Source organism: Pterocles gutturalis, unplaced genomic scaffold (genome assembly GCF_000699245.1).
Source record: "Pterocles gutturalis isolate BGI_N339 unplaced genomic scaffold, ASM69924v1 scaffold17743, whole genome shotgun sequence".
In the NCBI taxonomy this organism is placed as follows: domain Eukaryota; kingdom Metazoa; phylum Chordata; class Aves; order Pterocliformes; family Pteroclidae; genus Pterocles; species Pterocles gutturalis.
This window is the reverse complement of record NW_010125942.1, coordinates 16,209-38,486: the sequence shown is the minus strand read 5'-3', so window position 1 is coordinate 38,486 and position 22,278 is coordinate 16,209. Positions and strand designations below refer to the sequence as shown.

Genomic DNA, 22,278 nt, shown 5'->3' with positions numbered 1-22,278 from the left:
GGGTGGCAGAGCTTGCTTGGCAGAACTGTGCTTCCTTGATGATGCAAAACTGAACAGTTTCCGAGTTAAAACCAGACTGGCTTTAAGAGAACTACAGCTCCACGTTAGGTATGCGACCCTTGGGTGATGGTGGATGGCACTTTATTTTGTGCTTCCAGATCCCTACTTTTGCAGATGTTGCCATCATCGCCTTGTCAATTTTTTTGTCGCTTTTTTGTTTGGTTTGTGGGGGGTTTTTTGTACTGAGCACCAGTTGACTATAAATCGGTCCTTCTCCGATTCTGGATTCTGTCCACAGAGAGATATTTCAGTTGGAAATGTTGTATAAAAATAAGCCATTTGCTAGCATGAGTGAGTACAATCACAGAAGTGTACGTCATGTATGGAGGTGTAAAGCACATCTGATATGAAGGAGGTACGGCAGTCGGGGAGGATACTCAGTGCAGTTTTTAGTGTACCAGCTTCCTCTCGGAGGCGCCCACTTCCAAGTATCACAGCATTGGGGTGTCGTTGGAAAGGCTGTCGGAACCGTTTCTCCTGCTGATCTACTCAAACTGCTTTCACTGGTCTTTCTGCAGAAGTCCAATCGAGGGTCAGGGGTTTATGAAGCTTTGCCTGTTTCACCGCCACAGCTGCTCAGCCCAAAGTACATCCCCAGCAGGCCTGGTACGCTGAGCATGCTCAGGAATTTCATCGTGAAAAACGGACAACTGGTCTCTCAAATGCATTTCATGGCTGGCTATGTGACAGGTAGTTTCAGAATACCACTAATGGGCAACATAAAGTCAAAATCTGTTTGCTAATACTGTTTTGCAAATCCTTAGTGTTTCACATAAGGGACTATTAAACACTTCTACGGTTACAAAGGAGTACGGGTAGGGTCTAGTCCAGGGGCTCCTGTTTTATTCTGATCGTTGGGGTAGGTTGTGGTCGTCTGTCCTCGCGACACAACACGTATTCACTGAACTGAGAGGAATCCACCCCACCACCGCAGGAAGCTGCCACGTTAAATCCCTTCTGAAATAACCTTTCGAGCACCTGCAATGTGGGGAAAAAAAATCAGATTAATATTTAGCAAATTTTAGTGGTAAAAACATTCAGGAGCAGTGGATCTAAATGATGGATTTAGTCTTTCGAGTCCTCATTGAATGAATATTATTCAGCTATAATTCTATAACTTCTTCTTAAATGACTACACTGTGATTAAAGTCTCGCTCTCAGCAAACCTCTGTACAAAACAAAAATTAATCAAACAAATAAGCACTCTGCAGAGCAGCTTAGTACATTATATACTAAAATACTGGACTGTGGTGATATTGATGCTGTCTTACTGCATACAGAAGGCAACATCAGGTTTAAGTCGTAATAAAAAGTGCCCATTACTCATTAGTAATATGAACAGTCTTACAGAGAGGGGCTGAAAACATTTCTTAGCTCTTCCTTGGCAGATGATAACGTATTAGGAGTCTGAGTGACACTTCCACCAGATCTTCACGGCAATCACAGCTGTGATTTTCCCTCGCTGCAAGGGAGCACTGCTTTTAGCAAAGCATGGCAGGGACGGGATGCGGAGCCAAGACGTGGGCAATAAGGAAATGTTCTGGCTCAAGAAAGAGGTTAATTTGTATTGCCCAAATGTGTATTTTTTTCTTTCTCCTTCTAAAGAAAAGTTGGTGCAATTTAGATGCATGAATTTAAGGAACCCAGAGGCAACTTTAATTTCTGAGACTGTCACACAGCACATTACCCTAGGATATACTGATCTTGGCAATACGATACGGGCTGTGATTTCACATGGGTGAGCGTGTTGATATACGGTTTCCCAGCAGAGCAGGGGGGACACAGACTCTTCTCAGCGTTAGGTGAGAGCAGATGCTGGATCCACCTTTGGCAGATCTGCAATGCAAGGTCCACCAGAGGAGATGCCGTGCTCCTCCCTCCTTCCCGCTGGCAGCTCTCCTGAGCCCGGGGCAGTAGCCTGGGAAAATGGTCCTGGTTTTCCACTGCTGATAAATGCCATCAAGGGGGAGCAGCCTGTGCTGCTATGTGACAGTCTCACCCAAGGTACCACTCCCACTGCTACAGCACGTGGGCTCACTGCCCTGGGAAGTGAACCCAAGGATTTACTAAACCTGATGAACTTGGTAACACCAGCATCCTCACGTGACAGCCGTCTGCCACCCACGACGGCAGGCACTGAGCTCTTTAAAAGCTTGTTCACTCAACCCAGAGAAGTGTGTAAGCAATATGCCCAAATTCAGATGCAGTCAACTCACATGCTGCCACAGGTTTATGTTATAGAAAGAGTTGATTTTTTTTTCGGTGTTACCAGCCCTGTTGAAGCACTTCAGCAGTCACACCGACTGCAGTAGTAGTTACGTTTCGAGGCACAAGCTGGCTGTGGGAAAGATCTGCACAGCAGACCTCTGCCCTGGCCCTCGCACACAGACCCACGCGAGGCCAAGGTGCATTTCTTGGAGGGGGTGGAGGAGTGAGTGATCAAAATGTATTTTTAAAACAGATAGAAAGCTTGCAAGTCTCTTATTTGTCTGGCAGCTTGTAGGACAGAAACGGGCTGCAGACACTAACACTTCTTCCTGCTCAAACAGGAAGGCAGGAGTTCGAGAGGGAAGAAGGAATAAGATCATCAGAGCGCTGTTTCCCAGGCTGGAGTGTATTCTGACTGCATCATGTATCCCTGTTCCTAGACTGGCAAGATGAAGATGAAAGGCAACCCAGCTACAGGAGAAGAGGCTCCTTCCATTCAACTGGACAGCAAAACAGAGGATTGACAGGTAAGATTTCAGAGAGAGCCGTGACTCCAAAATCCTTGCTAAAAAGTTTTAAAAATCAATTTTCTTGTAACACAAAACAAGCACACGGGTGCCCTTGGCTTGCCTCAGTCCAAACCTATGGAAAGCTGCACATTAACTTAAGGCTTTGCTTTACTGAGCCAGCTCTCTGCAAACACACAATCCAGGCAGACATTACACCTTAGAGCACCGCACACAGAACAAAGCGATTCATTTTTGCTACCTACGCACTTGAAGGGCTAGACTGCAGGCTATAATCTGGTTTTAAAATCCTTGGTATCATCAGCCCTTCTCAGAAAGAAACAAACCAGGCTAAATCCTGCAAACAATGCAGACGATGTTTAAATATTGTAGAGTTTTAAGTGTATCTTGGATGAGGTTGAGCTCAGGTCTATGGAGAAAGGCTCCTAAAGGCTGCTTCTGTGTGTGCTGAGCACGCGTTGGTGTGCGCTGGTGCCTGCACGAGACTAACCGGCATGTTGACCATCAAGAGGCTTCAATGCCATTTAGTGAGTCTGGCTCTGTGCGCATTACTTTTTCTGGAGGTAAGATACAAACAGAGGGAAACTAGTAAGTGTCTCTGAATCAAATCAGAGCTACTTTCTTGTAGATCTCCAAAAGGAATATGCCAACAAGTAAATGAGTGTCAGCTGTGATTCTCCTACGTGTAAGCAGACACACATACAATATTAAATAGAGGATTTGTGCTAGGATTTAATATACTCTGTCTTCCAGTATTCCGATCACATCGAGGTACAAGCTCTGATTTTGTTGGAAGGTTTTCCAAGCAGAAACAAGATACTTTCACTTATTGCATTTCATTTAAATCTTGCAGAATACTAACAAATCCAGTCTTAATTATGAAGACTCAATGTTCAACATATACAAGTATCACAGAATTTTCTCTAAGGTGAGCTCATGTATCTCACCAGAACCTGTTGCAAGGAGTTGAAAAACAGTGTCAGTCTTAGGAAAACTCTATACCTATATGTAATTACAAATGGGTGTTAAGACCTACTGTATTTTTTTGGCTGCTACTACCTACCCAGTGTTGACATTCTTTGTTTTATACGCACAGTTCTTGACATAAAACATTCAGTGAAAATATTTTCCAAAAACCCAAAGAATTTATAAATATTGCAACTGAACTACCAAATACATTTAGCAGGGCACAGGGAGACAACAATGATGTATCTCTGCAAACTGCAGGCAGACACTGCGTTGCTCTCTGAGATTCTTTGGAAATGATTCTGCTCTTCCAACCCCTACCTCTTCTAACCCATCTCTCTTACGTCTACGCATTTACTTCACTGCCCTTCCAACTTCTGACTTGATACTGTTTTGCCAGAAAATGCTGGGAAGGGGAAGGGCACGCCTATGCGCTGACCAGAGTCCATCAGAGCCAATGATAATTAGCTGCTGATTTCATCAGCCTTTGGTCTCAGAAATGCATCATTTTCCAGAAAGTGTTTGAAAACACTTTCTATTAATTATATAGTAAAATGATGTAATTTAGCAGAATTATGTAATTTAATAATATTATTTAGACTGTAGACTCTTTGACAGAATTTTTTTTGCACAACATAAACCTGTGAAGAGACTCTTTGATTCTGTCTGAATTTTAACTGAATTCAAAACACATTCAAATAATAACAGTAATTAGCATTCAGCTTTTACGACAAGCGCACGTTTCCTACCAGTACACCACTTTGGATAAAATGGAGCCAAGTGCTAAAGCCATGTGGGCACCCAGCGCTTTGGCTGCTTGCAGTGCTGAGCCCGCCAGCGGCTCGCAGCGACCCTTTATTGTTTCAGTTGTTCTCATTTCTTGCATGCCTCCAACTGTATTGCATGGACAGTGTGGCTGAGACAGGAGATGCTTCCCTGGGCACTTACCTTAGCTAAACTGCAGCTGCTCCCTCCTCTGCCCAGCACAGTGATGGATTCAGCACTGCTCCCCCTGCCAGCAAACGCATCTGCCTCCAACCCACCTCCAGCCTTCTATTTTTGGGGGCAGCCCACACTAAACCTTGCTGAACGTGAAATTGCTAAGGACCGTGCAAAATTAACCACGGGCACCGGACTGTGAAAGTTCAACCAAACAAAACACTTGGGAGTCTTGAACCAAAAATCACCAAAAATCGCTGGGTTTAGAATGGTTTCTGACAAAACCGTCTGTTAGTGTGGGGGCACCAGGGAACACTGCCCCGAGGAGGGACGTGTTTAAATATCTCCATCCACCTTTACATATCCTGGTAACTGCAGGTCTCCAGAAAATGCTGTCAACTGGCAGCTTGGGAGATGGAGGGTGCCTCAGCTTGCTGCGTAGTCACAGCAGAGGTAAGAAAGGGCTCCAGGTCCTTGCCCTCCCTCGCCCTTACTCCTCCCTCCCCAACCTGTCCCCAGCCTGTCCCACGGACCAGCTCTTCTGTGGGTATTTGCCCCAGCGAAGTTTATCAAGACCACTGAGGCACTTCCCACAGCCCAGTTAAAGTCGGCAGCCACAGCCCGTCTGCAGGGGATGGTAACTTTGGAAATATTCCCCTGTAGGTTGATTTCACTTCCCACAATACAAGTATTCTCTGCAGCACATTTTAAAGGCCTATATGCAAAAAACCAGGAGCTCTGTTTTGCCCTTGTTAATTAAGGCACAAGTTAACAGCATCATCAACACTGTTCCTTCTCCGCAGCCCAAGGACAGCTCCACCACCAAAGCTTTGGCTGCAGTGGCGGTGATCCCTCTTGAAATGGCATTTCTTGCCCATAAGGCTGCTGCCTAAACACAAGCCACATATTTATTTCTGCTGCCATCCACCTATCTGTCCAGTTATCTTCTTTTGTTTCATATGTTTAATTTTAAACCTAATGTCAAAACTCTGAGTATAAAATGAAATACATTTTGTTTAAAATACTCTGGGCAATTTTTATAGAACATCCTTTTGAAAAAAAAAAAGTGCAGAGATCAATTTTTTTAAGTCCATCCCGCAGGCACCATCATTTAATTATGAGTGAGACATAAATTATGCATTTACACATTGTTGCATTTTCTATAAAATGGTGTGGAGATTTTTTTTTTGTAGTTTTTGGAACTCTCTCTCTCTTCCTGGGGGCACTTTGGAGGAAAAAAAAAAACTGCTGCAGGCTATACATTGATGAAAAAATTAGCATTTATCAGTATAACACCATTATGAGACCAGCATGGCACTAACATACACAAAAATCTAAATCTATTTTTCTGCTTAGACTTAGGAAAACCTGAAAGACTGTGATCTCACCAGGCAGAAAATGTCTCCTTGCAGTATAAGCACTGAAGGTAATTGGGCAGAAGCAAATAATTTGCATATAATTGAAGAAGAAATAATAAAAAAACACCCCAGCAAATAGATGAGCCAGCACCGAAAGGCCATTACCTGCACTGAATTCAACCGGCAGTATCCGTTCAAAGGAAACCTAATAACGTGGGTAGGGTCCTGGTTCCAGCCAGCGTTGACGGAGTTGCACATGACATCCCCAGTCTCCGGGAAGATCTCTTCTATTAAAGCTTTCTCCCCACTCAATGCAATTCTTTCCCCCAGATCTGGAGTCACTCTTACGACTAAGCAGTCACAAGGCTGGAAATGTTTCCTTTGTTCTTTCTCTTGTTTCCATCGCTCAAGTTCCTTAATCATTGGCTGCAGCTGGTAATACTTTGCTTCTTCATATAAAAGATTAAAGTCCTGGGAAAAAAAAAAAAACAAGAGAGGGAGAGAGAGAAACTAGAAATGCTTATAGTACTCTTTTAAAAATGAGTATTGTTCCTGTTTGACCTACTTAGGCTTATGTATTGTCAGCAAGAGTGCAAAGGCAACAGGTATCCACATACTTGTCTTCGTCTTACACCTACACAGAAAACCACAGTGTGTTAGTGTTGAATCTATTTGAGCTGACCATGAAGTTCCCATTGCACTGAATTATTCTTTCATTTATTATCCCACAAGCTGAATGCCAGAAGGATTTACTTTTGGATTAATAAATCAAAGCAACGGGCTGCAATAAGCAAAGCCTGGTGATATAAGAGGAGATGTCCTGAGCCCTCATCTTCACTCTTGGCCTCAGACATTCACTTCTGGTCTTACAACAGAAGATCTCGGGCTCTGCTGTCACCTCTCGCACACATGTTACGAGATGGAGATGTCAGTTCAGCTTCACTTCTCACCTGTCTTTGCTGACTCTGAAATTCAGCTGCAGCAGCTCAGCTGCTCCCTGTGCTTCATGATTATTCATGTATTTAAAGTGTACTTTGGAGCCTGTGAAATTATACGGAGGCAGTGACTGTTCCCGCTGGCTGGGAGCTCAGCTGTGCACTCCAGCAACTCAACAGAAACAGTTCTTCCCAGTCACTTGTCCATCACCTCACTTGGGCTTTGGGCAATTCAAATTCCCCATTTGATCTGGTTCCTAGGTCACTGATTGAGATATCTGCTGCACATCCTCATTAATAACTTTTCATCAGATTTCCAACAGACCTTCCCACCTCAGCTCAAACACAGCAGAGGCAAAGGGAGTCAGCAGCCCCCAGACAGAGGAGGCTCCAGTGCCCACCAGACCAAGCCAGAAAGGAGAGGGAGGGAAAGCACCCGGGGGCGGTTTGCTTACACCAGCCCCACCACCTCCTTCAGCCTCCTGAAGAGAAGAGGAGCAACAAGAGCACAGCACCAGCTCCTCTTGCCAAAGACCTGCCGTTTGCTTTCCCGGCTCCTAGGCCAGTTTACAGCTGGAAATGCTGCACCGCAGGGACGCTGCGGGTCTTCTCTGGAGCATGCTGTAGGTCAGCACCTGGACAGAAAGGCCAGTGCTCCACCGCTGCAATGAAACACAGTGAAATGAAAAATCACAAGAGTGAAATAACTGGCATCACTTAGGATGGAAAGAAGGGCATGACAAGAAGTAATCAAGAAATGGGCACAAAAATTACATGAAAAATAATGGCAGCACTACTGCTCCAGGGAAGAGGTGGAATCAAAGGCCAATGAACGTGCAGCAGAAAAAGGTGCAACTCTTCATAGCGGCTTGGAATTAACCTGCAAAATCTGCTGCTGCAGGATATTACTGAACCAAAGCAGTTCACTGTTCTCACATCTGGCACCACAGACCCACCGCCGGTAGTGGAGAGGTGCTCCTCACCCCAGGACTGCCTACAGCCTGGGGATGTATGAATATTCACAGTGACACCAGCAAGGTTATCACGTTACAAAAGGGACATCCCATCCTTTACATCTCTTTGATGTCTGTTGAGGCTGGGACAGTATGTGCACCACTAAGGGAGGAAAAAAGGACCATAGAAAGAGAGGAAAGAGGGATAAGAGCAAGTGGGATGAAATGAGGGCAACAGACAGGCTCACGGGTAGGAGACAAAGATGAAAACCAAGAGGATGATTAAAGAAGTCACCTTGTCCCCTGATGGAAAGTATCCTGAATCACGGGAGTTCAACGGTTTAGCACCCCCAGGCCAAAACAGTAATGCCATAAAGCACACGAAACCAGGATCACACCACCTTTACCTCCCCTGGTAGGAGGAAAGTGGAAGCGAAGCCCAGCTCTGGATTGTCTACACAGGATGCTCAGGATGCCCAGGTAATGCTGAATGGGTACTTCCACCCTTGCACTCTAGATATAAAATCTTACCCTGATGATTTGCAGAAGCTTAAAATGAAATGTCAAGTAGAAGAATTTGACTCACAAGGGACCTCGCCAGGGAGGTGCCACAGGAGCTGCAAGAAAACATTTCCATGATGCTCATTTGGTAAGTTACCAAAGGCAGATGCAGATACGAATGTTCCCAGGCCTATCCAAAAGAGGCACATTGCACTGAAACGGGCACAGGAGTAGCTACAGGGTGTTAACTGCCAGGCACAGTGGCAAAGTGCCCGCTGCTTCACTGACACTCACCCTCTGACCAGCCCAGTACAGCTTCTGTCCCAGGCGCACGCTGATCAATGCATACAGGTACTGCGCCTTCTCTGCAACAGACTGAAAGGGGAGAGGGACAGCCTCTGATTTTCCTCTGAAGTAGCACAAAAAGCCTTCAGGAGCTACCATGAGCCTTCAACTTCTCGTGGTTGCTGTAGGAACTAGTGGGGAAGTTCTGTCTGGTCGCCTGGAGAAGGGAGCAGGCAGGCAGCCAGGATGCATCCAGCCCTTCTCCATCCACAGCTTCTGGACAACATGTAGATCTCATGGCAAAGGGAAACAGATCTTTCAAAGATGCAGCTTTTTGCCTTTCATAAAATAATTTTCTGCTCGTGATTCAGTAGAAAAGCTTTTTTTCTGGTGGATTGCACATTAGCTAAGTTCTGCAGTCACCTCTGACAAGGGTGACATCCTCCTGGGCAGGAGCTGGGAAGCGTGGCTGCATGGCCAGTTGTGCTGCTGTCTGACATCGGTGCCAGTGGGTCAGTAAAGATCTGCCGACTACAGGCAGAGACAGCCAACAGAAACCCTGAAACGACGTCTCCTGTGAACCTGATGCTGTTCTCTCAGTACTACAGAGGTCCTTTATTTTTGTACCTAATGCTGACTCCTGAACAGGCTGAAACGGCTCTTTCTGCCCATTTCTCATTCATTATTCTTTGTTTACATGAAACAACAAACTGTCATCCTGACTTAATGTTTCTCTTATATTTTAGCGCTGTGAAGATCTGACTCCTGGCTACAAGAGGAAGCTGCTCGCTTCTAGGACAACTGCGCCGTTTGCTAAGGTTAGTTTGAGAGCACTTAAAACTAGATGCAAGCACACTAATTTTAAAATGATATTAATAAATTAGCACGCTGGCCTTGTGGTTCCAGTGTGACAGGTGACCTCTATAACCCACGTGAAACTCAGATGTCTTTTGCAGTTGTCCTCCTCCCTTCAAGATGGAGTAATAATGTATACATTGCCTATGTCTAGTTTTGTTTGAAGATCTCTAAGCAAGGAGTGAGTCTCAAGTAAGTAGGTACAATGGATCCTGGTTTTGCATGAAGTTACGTGTTGGCAGCGAAGGGGACAGATGCTGATTGTAACTGTCCTGGGGAAACACCTCTGATGGCAGGGGGCGGATCAAGACAGAGAATATTTGGGCTGCAGAGGAGGGGCAGCTCCTGTGCCAGCCCCCCCTTAACCCCGCAGCGCGGCAGACCAGGGGGTGGTCCTTCCACGCCCTGCTCGGGTGTATTTGTTGCTGGTCCCAACAACACACGTGGGACTCTGAACCGGTGCAGGACGAGGGAACAGTAAGTAGCTCCAGGCTGCTCGCCGTCACCTCGCTCAGCACGGGCTGGCTGCAACGGGGAACCGACCCAAACAACTCAGGGTAATTTCCCAGTGTACTTCATGTGGCTTAAAATCTTCCAAACCCAGGAAAATTATATGAACTATTAGAGTGTTGCTTTCAGCAGGGAGACCTGTCAGATATGAAACACTTTCAAGTTCTGGCTTATTAGTAGTTGGAAGGGTAATTAATATTCACTGTAAACACACCACTCAGACTTGATAATAAAGAATCACTAGCCTAGGAACACATACCCCACTTTCTCTGCATTTCAGTGTTAACTTACTCTGAAAACAACACTTAAATAGCAAACACAATAACGCTGGTATGGTACTAACATTCCAAACTTTCCAAAATAACTGTCTGAGCAGCAATTCAAGTTGAAAAGCAACTTGGCTAAACCTTGAGGCTAATAAACTGCTTGATTAAATTAAGGGGTAAAAACTAATAAATATTCAAAACATTTGATAATGCTTTGTTTGACATAAAGAACATTTAATGCAAGTCTCACTGGAAAACCTGTCAGGTTTTATACCTTAAATAGAGTTTTGCATTTAGAAACACCAAGTGATTCCATTTGCTGCCTTTGATTATTGTCTTCTGTCACTTTAATCATGCTGGTAAAATTACACGATTTCTGTGAAGTCAAATCCGTTTACAATGCAGTTTTAATATAGCTTTGCAGTGCATTCTTCTATGCATTTTTATTTAGTTACTCCCTACCTAGCAATACTTTGCTTTGTTCTTGAGCCCTCATTAGCCTGGGGTTTGCTCTAAAGCTCTCCCAGGGAGGAACTAAATAAAATACAGTTAACCCAATGCAAAGAGATGGTCTGGAACAACGGACTGAGCCCGGGCACAGCGCCGGCTCTCCCGAGTCTCTCCCAGCCCTGCCACTGGCTCACTGCACAGACAAGTCCTTGGCATCCACCAGCATTTTCACCTCCAGGCTCTTACTGAATCCTGCTGGTTTTGTTTCACAGCACCTCTGAAATCTGAACGCTGGTTGAGGCCACGATCAGCTTGAACTACATCTCTTTTACCCTCACTTCTCATGCCTTCTTGTCCCACCACATTGTCCAAAAAGCTGCTGCTAAAGCATCGCTCCGGCACTGCACCTGCACCGCTTCTCTATCCATCCCCTTTCACTTGAGCCATCTTACAAGCCACAGAACCGGTCTGGCCTTTAGCTTCACTCCTACCTGTGCTTTTTCTCTCATTTCTTTGTAAAAAGCTTTTCTCACATCCACCCCTTAGCGCTCTGGCTCTCGCCCTGCTCCCCAGCACCCTGACCCGCAGGCCAGCCTCCCTGGCCTGCCCGCCGCTGCTCAGACAGAGCAGTGCTCAGGACAGCCCTTCTGGGCTGGAGCTCCAAACCGCCCAGGAATGCTCAAACTCCTCCCTGCCTTGGGACTAGATGTGTGCTCCCATCGCACAGCGTGTCTGCTCAACGTTAACTGTAAACACTCTGATGCCGGGGTCAAGTACGATTATACTCGTAGCTCAGGCAGGAATGGCTGAGGAGCGGTTTGCAGCAGGAGGATCAGCTGTACTCCACAGCTACAGACACCACAGCAACCACAAATCTGGACTGACTCAGTCATGACCGGCCAAATTATCTTGCCTACCTAGTCCTACATGCACAGTGAAATCTTACTGCATGGCGTGGGAACCTTCCTTTCCAGCAACGCTCCACATCCTCTAACTCTGAGCAGATCTCCGCTGCCATCCCAATTTATTCATCATTTCATCCTGGAGTTAGTGCTTTTGTTGAATCTTGTCATCTACAGTTTGGACACTTTTGTCTTCTAATTTTCATACATAAGGATGACAATATTGCAAGTTTTCTAAGTGCAAAGCCAAATAAACAAGGCTAGCAGGAGAGCGTTTAAAGAAATCAGGGTTTGTAAAGCAACAACCAGCTCCATTATTTCACAGAAAACATGTCTTGTTCCTTAAAAAGCCCTCAGTAAATTCCAGCCCCCAAGAATATTTTAACATTCACAAATTGTGTAAAAGATTACTTCCTGAAATCAAAGTATCTGCATCTAACATAAATCCTCATGGGCTTGTTTAAGGGGGTTTCTTTTTTATACCAACAAGAAAAAGATTTACACAATTTAAGTCTTGTAAGTATCAAATTTAAAACATTTCTTTCAGATTCTGAGCATTAAACCCTGGTAAGTGCTAGTTGCTGATGTTGCTTCTTAATTGTTGTTATACCCTGATAAACAAGCTAAAAATGTAAGAAAATACAATTAGTTTAGAAAAACTGATTTAGCTGTAAGCTTCATCGTTTAACTTTTTATGGTATCCATGACAACCATTGGTCCATTTATTAAATAATAGCATCCCTGGTGTGATACACAAGCACCAAAAATCCTAACAATAAACAGCAACATTTAGTTAAGTGTGTTTAGGTCAAGCACACAAACCAACCTGCAAATTACAGAATGGGAGTTAAAAAATGGACTGCAGACTATAGCTTTCCTTACCTTAAAGTCATCTGGGAGCAGTAGCTTAGATGTCCTTAGGAAGCTTAATATATATCTGAAAATTTCACCATCTCGATCAATGAAATAATGTTGTTTTAAACTGTCCAAGACAATAGGCTCTGTGCCATTAAACAGACGACTTATTCTGAAAAAAAGAAAAAGAAATGGGCAAAATCTGATTACACCCTTAGGGCTTAAGAACACTCAGACAATTTAGTTGCATCAATTCAACGTACATAAGGTAACGCAGTGTCTTAATTTGGTGACAAACAAGTGCACAAGGATAGATGCCTTAAACACGCGTGTGCACCCGGACACTCACCTCCACGAAGCGCGTGTGCACACACAGACAGGCTCACACCCCAGCAGTGGGGGTCCTGCCGCTGCCTTCGGGCTAAGCTCACGCTGCCCATTATCAGGGCTGTGAATTAGGCCCGTGACCCCAACAAGGAAAGTGCCTATGAAATGCTCCCCCCACAGCTGACAGAGTAATTTTGGTGAGAACATGCATCACCGTGTCCATTACACATCCCTGTCCACCATGTCCTGCTAACGGAGAACCGAATGGGTACTCGGAGAGGGGCTCCTAGCCAGGAGCTTTTCCTGCAGCTTGTCTGTCATTGTGACCAAACAGCATCAAAGCCTTTCTGTGCTAGAGCAGAGGCTGTCCATACCCCGAGATGAACTGTACGGACTCGTCAGGGCTGGATATGCGGCCATCCAACGCTGGATGTTTTAGCAAGCCAGCAACCAATGGCCCATGCAGCATCTGCACTGCTGCCCGTGGGACCACAGTCCCACCACCAGTAGTCCTGGGGATCAGAGTCGGGAAGAAGAAAGCAATGTGGCAAATCTTCCGTGAGCAGAGAAAAGGAAGCAAGACCTATGAGACTGGGGGACCAGCTGGTTACAAGACTAAAATACCACATCAGATACATCACTCCAGCTTTCTCCACATCCCGAGCAGCATGCTCTGCAGAAAGCAAACTGGGCATCTGCCTGGCTGACGCTCCTCCCGCCTCTCCCCTCCAAATGCCTGGCTTCTCTCAGAAAGCTTTGTCTTCCCATGAGAAATAACCCAGCTGAATATATGTTCTTGAAAGGAAAATCACAGGAGACAGACAGCAACGACCTATTAAGTAATTGAGTCCATCTCTCTGACAGTGCAGCATTGTTCCCAACTGCAGAGTGTCTCGTGTTTCAAAGTCGAGTCTTAAATAACTCTGCCAGTGAGGACTCCTCCATTTCCCAGAGTGACTATCCCGCAGCCGGCTGGATTTCATTGTCGAGCTGTCCCTTCGACTCGGCTCTGCAATCTCCCCATGTCCCTTGTCCCTTGCTGTGACCAGGGACTTGTTTTCGACTGCCGTGGAGAAGGAGCTCACCAAACCCTGCCAGCGGCAATGGCCAGCACTGCTGGTGACTGCCGCAGCCTCGCTGCCTCCCTCCTTCCAGCATCACCACCCCACCCAAGCTTTCTGGCCCAGGAGCAAGGGGAGCGGATGTGAGAGACCACAGCCTGGCTGGGGAAGGCGTGTACCCACCCCGGCGATGGGAAGGGGTAGGTTTGCCCTCCCACCGCCACAGTGCTGGTGCTTCTGCTGTGCCCCACGCCGCTTGCTTTGGGTTGTGAGTCTGTGCAACACGGTGAGATTTGCTCTCCATAGCTGCACCTAGATCTGATCTTCTCACTTACTAATTTAGTTGCAAATTTAATTAATGTGCCATTTATTTCCAAATTAACTGTGGAGATATTAAATAAAACTGGACTTAGCAAGTCCCCACTGAATTCAGCTAGAAACCTTTCTGCCCTCTTAAGCAAGCTCCAGGTTTTACTGCCTGCTCTCACGTCTGTGTCAGCGTTCAGCTACTCTGAGTTGCTTATGAGAATAACTAAATGCTCCCCTAAACTCTAATTATAACACGTTTACTGTTTTTCTTTGACCTCTGGCTTTTCAACAGTATCAGAAAACACCATCCAGTTCATGCTGCAACATTTAATTTATATAATCCCAAGGTTTGGTAAGCCTCCACTAATTCATTATTTTCTTTCTTGTTGTTATTTTTGGGCTATGTGCCTGAGACAGTTAAATATCACGCTTTGTAGAGTGTTAAATTTTATTCCAGGAACCAGACAGTTAATTTATTTCCTTCGACATGCACATGAGCCAGTGTGCTGGGCTGGGTTAGACTGGAAGCAGAGGAAACACTGATAGGAGCAGCTTAAGGTTCCTTACGGGATATTTACTGAATAAATTCGTGTGGCTATTGAAAGTTTTGAGATCTTACACCTAAACAAGCTGGGCTGTGGCTCAAACCTCCTACCCTTCGCTGCCCTTTCTCTGTGAAGTCTGCAAAAGCAAGTTGCTGCTGTTCGGCTCCGCTGTGCATACTGGGGAAGGTTTGCCAACAACGACAGGGTGCAGGGAAGACAGGGTACAAAATTTTAATAGGCCGCTCTTTAATGTAGTGAAGCGTTTTTTTTTTAAATGAAAACAAAACATGAGTTTTGAGGCCTTTGTGGAGCGCCCTGAGCTGTATTTCTTCACCAGTGAAATTACTGCTGGGGAAAGAAACTTGCAGAGTGTTGAAAGACTTAACTGCCACCCCAAAAACAGAGTGATGAATAGTTTAAGGATTTATTTGACGTTTTAGGGGGCTGCGATGTTCCAAGAACCAACTTCACTGCAGCGTGTTGTAACGCTGTATGTGGAAAGCGCTCCTGCTTCTCCCTTCTTGCCGGTATAAACCCTACCTGTATAAAGTCCATCAGAAAACACAACGCTGTAAGAGCACAGTGAGCTCAAATGGAGCTTTGAAAAGAAAATTCGCCTGACAGGGTTACTTATCATGTGTGAAGCCATGGAAAACAGCACAGTGACCAGAGGCAGCTCCACAAGCCCCACTGAGACCTGATGCTCTCAGTGGATGGGTCTTGGGTGGCCAGAACGAAATGCCACATGCAGAAGCATGGAAGCAAAATGTACACCGGCTGTTGGAGAGCTGGCAACTCAGTGAGTGCGAGGGGATGGGAATGGTTTTGCACGGTGTAAACTTGTTGATGTTCAATCAGAAATTAGGTACCAGTCCGGCTGGTGGCCTCAGGAAGCTGCTCCCTCCAGTGCCGCCACGTGATGTGAATTAAAGTTGGGAGCAGCTGCAGTGCTCAGATTGGGCAGTAGTCACCGTGAAAATGGTTGTTTTTATGAGCAGTCATGGTGCCTTGTACTGTACTGGTGGACAAATTGGGTAATGGCATTTTCAGGAGGCGCTTGCTTATGGCAGATGGGACTGGTGCTTCCAGTGATGCTTGTGAAGTGGAAACCACAAGAAAACAGAGATGAGGCAAAAAGAGCAGCACTTGGATCCTACAGCAGTGGGTGAGTCTGAGCAATGAACACTTCTTTTTTTTCACCCTTTGCAAGAGATGCTTCACTTTCTCGTTTAAACACACTCTTTAAATTTCTGTCCAAGATTTAATTTCCAGACAGCAAGCAGACTGAGCCAGGACCAATCCAAGCTGCAAGCCCAAGGATGGCAAGCTTGCCTCTCCATTGCCTCCACTTCCCTGTCCAGGTCCCACTATGCTCACACCACCTTCCCAGTGCATGGCTCTTCCCAGCCGCCTGTCTCTCCTCCTCCATTGCTCCTGCCCTCCTGGCAATGTGCTCTTCCCTACCACCCAGCCACTGCTCCACAGTGCTGTCCACCCCGACGCTCGTACAGCCCCTGCTCCCGGCCACCGCTGCATCACATCCCTGTGGAGCAGAGCCACAACTGGGCTGGCCTCTGGCCTCCAGCTTAGTGGGTCTTGCCAGCAGCCTGAGTCCCAGCTGGATGCTCTTCCCCGCTCCCCCCAACATCCAGAACACAACCTGTTGATCCTATTTCTACAATTTCTTTGTGCTTCTGTTGTTTCTGCTAAAGGCTTTTACATTTTCAATAATGTTTCGCCAAAACGCCAAGGGGCGAGTTTCTAGCTTTGTACCGATTTTACTATGATATTAAGATCTCCTTTTATTAGATTAAAAACAAACAATGCAGCCAGCCAACCCACAAAGACAGGAGCGCCAGTAAATTCTTTTCTTAGTTTCTTGGGCAGGGGAGGAAGCCGCGTGCTGTGTGCAAGTACCTACAGACGGCTGCTGCTACCCACACTCCCCGTAATGCTGGTGACCAATTTTCCACCACGCCAGCTCCCTGCAGCGCCTGTCGAGAGGGGAGCACAGAGGGGGCCCGCAGGGCAGTGGCTCCAGCCCCACAGCAGAGCCTGCAGCACGCCGTCTCTTTCACAAAGTCACCCAGCTCCATCTTAGAGGCAGACAGGGCTTTTTGCACCCCCAGCTCCCTCCGGAGCACCCTCGGTCTTCCCGAGATCATCGCTGAGCACAGTCACGGCTCCGTATATCACACACCACTGTCGAGGGGGCTAACAGCACTTTGGGACGGGAAGGGTTTTGGGCAAGGGGAGTTGCTTTCTGGTTTGGGGCTAGTTTAGCCATTTTCTTGACAGCTCTCTTTTTGAACAGAAAACTGAAGTTTGTTCTTAATAAATCTGGTTTCAGAGGCTTTACGAGGAGTGTCCAGTACTGTGGGACCTGTGGGACAAGCAGCAGCTGGGGCTGTGGCAAGCACCAGCAGAGCCCTGCACTCCCAAGCCCCACTGCCAGGGGGTGCTGTGGTCCTGTCCCCCCTCTGCACCCACCCAGCCAGCGCAGACACACTGCGTAAGTAAAACTCTCTATCACAACATTGCACTAAAAGTATTAATTTAAGTAATTATATTATTAATATTTAATGGTTCTGTGATATTTTTTCATTCATAATTTAGTTGTTTACGTTTATTAAAAATTGATTCTGTAGACACTTCTTCTGCCCAATGTCAAATCAGCAGTAAGTACACATTTCAGCAACTGTCATTAAAATGTGTCTCCTTCCGAATTTTACGGAAGGAGAGGGGAACAAGAGAGAAATCTCTGTCTGTGCATCCTGCAAGCACACGAGTCTGTGCTCCACTCGGTGCCCTCCGCGGTACCTGCCACCCCTGTGTACCCTCCTGCTCCACTCAGCGCAAACACACAGCGAAGGTGACACCAGCTCAGCAGCTCTCCCTGCGTTTTACACGGCAGCTGCCAGTTGTACTTGGCTGTTGGGCCTTGCTGTGGAGCTGGAGGAGGTGGAAGCCGTTGTGGGAAATGCGTCAGAGAGGAGGAAGAGGACTGTTCAGAGCCAGGACACTGAGCACGACCTGAAACTGTCCCGTGGGACACGTTAGCAAAGCATCCCAGGCGTATGAGCATTGCTGCTGAGCACAAACAGTGCTGCTGATCTCTTAAATATTTGCTCAAGGTGGGTAGGATAGATACTGTTATCTGCCTGGAAGAGAAAAAACGCTGTGAACTGGAGCAGAGGTGTTTGAGGGACCAGAGCGCCTTACACGGTGTCTGGCACTGCTGCCCGTGGAGCTGTGTCTGTTACGGGTCTGTTCCTTGTCCCCTCACAAGACAGTAACGGCTGGGAAGCAGCAGCGGGAGGTGCTGGAGCGGCTGAGCCCTACCCAATGCTGGTGTGCCAGGAGCCGGCTCTCTGCCGGCACTGCTACACCCGCACCGCATCAGCACCGTCTGGGGTGGGCAGTGCTGCCAGATCTTTACAGGAGTGTTTTTCATGTTTCCATTATTTTTACTGTAAAACTGACTGGGTTTGTGCACAAGCTCCCAGCAAAGCAACTTGTAATAAGAGAAAGCACCTGCAGCTGCTTTCCCCAGGGAGGTACTGTCTGAAAAGCGTGCAGGGCTGGCCAGAGGAGGACTGGGATAACCCAGCTGACAGCAAACGGGTGTCTTCTGCCTTCTGGCCTCACGCTGGTGATGAGGGAGAGATGTTAAAACACCGTCTCTGCCAGGACACATGCTCCCTCACGCCCTGTACAGTGAGGAAGGAACGTGGCTAAAGGTTGCATCTGGCTGCTGTAGCTTTTCAATCTGCCTCAATTTAAAAGTTCAGCTATAATTAGTGTGAAAGTCCATAAACAAAGCTCTGTTGTATGGTTATGCTGTACCTTCACACCCTGCTACCTGACTAGTGATTTTAAGCCCTTCTGCAATTATGGGAAAATAGCACTAAGGAGAAGCACCGTCTCCAGCGCCGTCTGTGCACACACGACACGGCTGCGGTACGCTGAAGAAACTCTGTGGGCTTCGCCCTTACGGCTCTGCCACAGTTTCCATTTTAACCAAAGATAACATCTTGACCACCTTAGATTGCTTCAGGCATACACTTGGCTTGGAGGGTGTTTCAGCTGTGGAGAATTTTGTTTTAAGCATCTTTTAAATCTTTTATTTGTACAGTGATGGGAAAAAATGGGTGAGGGGGGAGGGTCTGAGTCTTAAATTGGAGGTATAAACCGCTGCTCTGCAAACGATGAAATCCAAGCAGCCACGTGTGCTGTGGGACTAGCTCATGTGCCTGAAGGTACAGAAAGGTGCCCCAAAGGGGGTTTCTGGCATACGCAAGCCCAGATCAGGTACTGGCTTCCAGCCCCAAATGGCGTGCAGGCAGGTCACTGCTCCATGTGTGCTCGAGCCACCCCGACCACCAACTCCATCTCCCACCACTCCTACAAAACCAGGGTGAGCACCCCCATTTCAGCAGGGCATCCTCAGATGCCAGCGTCCTACAGGCACTGCCTGGCCCTGTACGGGCATCGCTCAGCCCCAGACCCCTCAATCCTGATGGCACAAGTGAGTGATCACAGATATTCAAGTACAAAACTGGCCTGTGAGAACCAAATGGAGACACTTAAGCCTGTAAACCCAAAACCCATCTCTCAATTTTTAACAAGAAAAGAGCATCGAGTAGTACAGTCCCATCTCAGCAGAGGGATGGAGGAGGTAACTCAGAAGGTAACAGCTTTATCCATCTCCAGTTCCTATAACCTGTTCCTAACTTCCAATGCTGATCCTGGAATGCCATAGGAGTTTTTTGAGCCATATGCTCACTTTGCAGTGCTTTTGAAGGATATTATACTCATTAACTATTAAGCACCTGAAGGAACTGCAGGATCTATTACCTAGATTTAATACTTCATATTTTGCTGTTCAGGTTAGAATATCTATTTTTGCAATAGATCAGTCTAGTCTATATAGTATCAACATGTATTTTTAAAAGTCAATAATCCAGAAAGAACATTATCATCTACCATGCAGAATCATTCTTAAGAAGTTCTGGAAGGATTTTTTTTCTTCTTTTTATACTATCACTAAAAATCAAAATTAGGTATGTCATGGATTTTGTAGTTAAAACAAAGGCATGGTCAATTATGTTTTCAGTTCTCTGTTACTATCAATTAAAGTCCACTGAAGTAACAGGTAACAAAATCCACTGAAGTGGAAATTTCCTATTATTTTTGAAATATCACAAAGCATTCATGGTAAAGATCAGATATGCTACAGCTCTTTCTCTTCTGCCTGTTGCTAACAGCCTATCTCCACACTTAAGACACTTTGGCAGGTGACTGTGACATACAATTTCATGGAAATATATATATATATTTATATTCTGATACATGACATTTATTTGTTTAGTATTGCCTATGCATAAATTAGCAGTTCAGAAAAGAAACTGGAAACACTAGTCCCAGGTAGGGAAGCCAGTGTCTTTTCCTGCACTAAAAAATTATCTTGGTAGTCAAGAGCCACCCTGGTCCTGTGTCCATGTGGCCAAGCATCCCGTCAGGTCCTGAGGGAGGGAGGAGGAGGAGTAGTGGTCAAACAATTGCAATGAGCAAACCAGTGACTAAGGGAATTGAGGGTCCCATGAGCCTTCCTTTCCAGGCTTCTCATTCCCACCAGGTTTACAACGGTATTAACCGTAAGTCCTGCACCTCATCACTGGGATACTGCGATTAGGCCCATCAGCACTGGCCACTCATCCCAAATTTATCAGCAGCGTGTTTGTTCCCCAGGGCCCTACCCCTGCCACCCACCTCATGGAGAGCAAACAGCTCAGGAGCAAAGCGCTGCTTAGCCATGAGTAACGGTGGCAGAATCCAGCCCTCCGTCAGGCTAATGATTTTATTTTGCCTTATTAAAGTAGCGTTTGTATATTTTAGTGTGTTATTTTAACAGCTATAAAAAGACTTCACTAAACAAACAGTTTCTAGTATGTTAATTGCTGTATTACGAATCCTTTCACTGCACTCGGTGTATAACCACATTTATAGGCAGGGTAAGTAGATGCATACAGACAGAACAGCACTCATTTGCTACACACATCAGCATCCAACATTTATTTAAGTCTTGAGTCACTAAATGCATTTGATGTGTTTAAAAAGAAATAAAATGTACCTTTCAAATACAGGTACAATTTGCATTTCCCCATTGAAAGTTCCCTACGTGCCGCTGACATGGCTTGTCCATCCTTTGTAACAGGGACAGTGACAAACGGCCTCCCGTTATTTTCTGATGCTGAACCACACTGTTTGCATTCAGTTGGCCTGGCTGAGCTGCTCTGGAGTAACCACGGCCAGAACAGAGGGCTTGACCGCGGCGGGTGTGCAGATGCATAGCAGCCCAGCGCAAGCAGAGAAGTTGCAGTTACTGCAGTTCAAGATAGGCCAGTTCTGCCACCCCTGTTCCTAATAAGCTGTAACTACTTGGGGAGAGTGAGAAAGGCAGAGTCTGGCTGACTTGCATATTTTTAATAAAAGTAACCAAATAATATTACAATAGAATACAAACCCTCAAAATACAGAACTTGTTAACGGTAGGAGCTAAATATTATCCTTTCAGTGAAATACGCTGAAGTTCAGGTAACTGCAAAGAAGTTCCTTACATTGTAGGTAACAAAATATCTATTTAGAAATTTCTCTCTTTAATTGTGAACTTAAATTTGAAGTTAAAGAAGCACGTTAGCTGGATTTCCAGTACCATCATTTTTTTCAGTATAAAGTTCCGGTTACTTTTGCTCTTCTTGTGTCTTCTACTTCATTCTAACTGAACTTTTTTCTAAATAGTTGGTGAAGATTAAAAATATTAATACAAATTGATATTGAAAAAGTATCCTGTTTTTATTATGCCGTTGTTGCTGCTGCCCTAATTTGAGCCCCGTAAGGATTCTTGTCCTTTCACGTTTTCTCAACAGAGAATTTACACTAAATTTTGGCCATGAAAATCAATGCAGGAACAAAAATTCTTTAATTTAAAACAAGCTCCTAAACTAGCATCTAGTTTCCCAAAGTGTTCCCCAGTTTCCCAAAGGTCCCAATCCTGCAAGAACTGCATTTCAGCTCAAACTCTGTGGGAGTTGCGGGCACTTAACAGAATTAAGTTGTTAATACATGAGAAGATGCACAATTCAAATAAAACATTCCTGCCTATACAAGCCTTTTCTTGCTATTCCTTTAACCATCCCTTCCCCCAAATCACGGTGTTACGAGGGCCCTGATGAGAACAGGGTTGCACCAAGTGCCAGCTCTCTTGCTGCTCACGTACTTGCTGTAACTTCAAGTGGAAGCTAAGTCCGTATTTTTGCAAAGATTTTCAAATCTGCCTAGGTCTGGACATTACTTCCATTACCATCACCCTTGTACTACTGGGCATGCTGGGAGGTTGGAAAACATGCAGATACTGGTTATATTTTAATACAAATGGGCTAAATCCTCACTCATTGAAGTCAAGA

At 45.8% G+C, this 22,278-nt stretch overlaps 1 protein-coding gene across 1 annotated transcript in view; it reads right to left on the bottom strand.

Moving 5' to 3' along the window:
• Window positions 1–245: 245 nt before the first annotated feature.
• KCTD15 (potassium channel tetramerization domain containing 15) overlaps window positions 246–22,278 on the bottom strand; it is a 35,625-nt gene continuing 13,592 nt past the window's right edge. The window contains exons 3-5 of the mRNA XM_010078792.1: window positions 12,598–12,742; window positions 6,224–6,529; window positions 246–1,038 (exon numbers count right to left, since the gene is read on the bottom strand). Coding sequence (XP_010077094.1) covers window positions 883–1,038; window positions 6,224–6,529; window positions 12,598–12,742 — 607 coding nt within the window. The 3' untranslated portion in view covers window positions 246–882. The remainder of the gene's footprint in view (window positions 1,039–6,223; window positions 6,530–12,597; window positions 12,743–22,278) is intronic.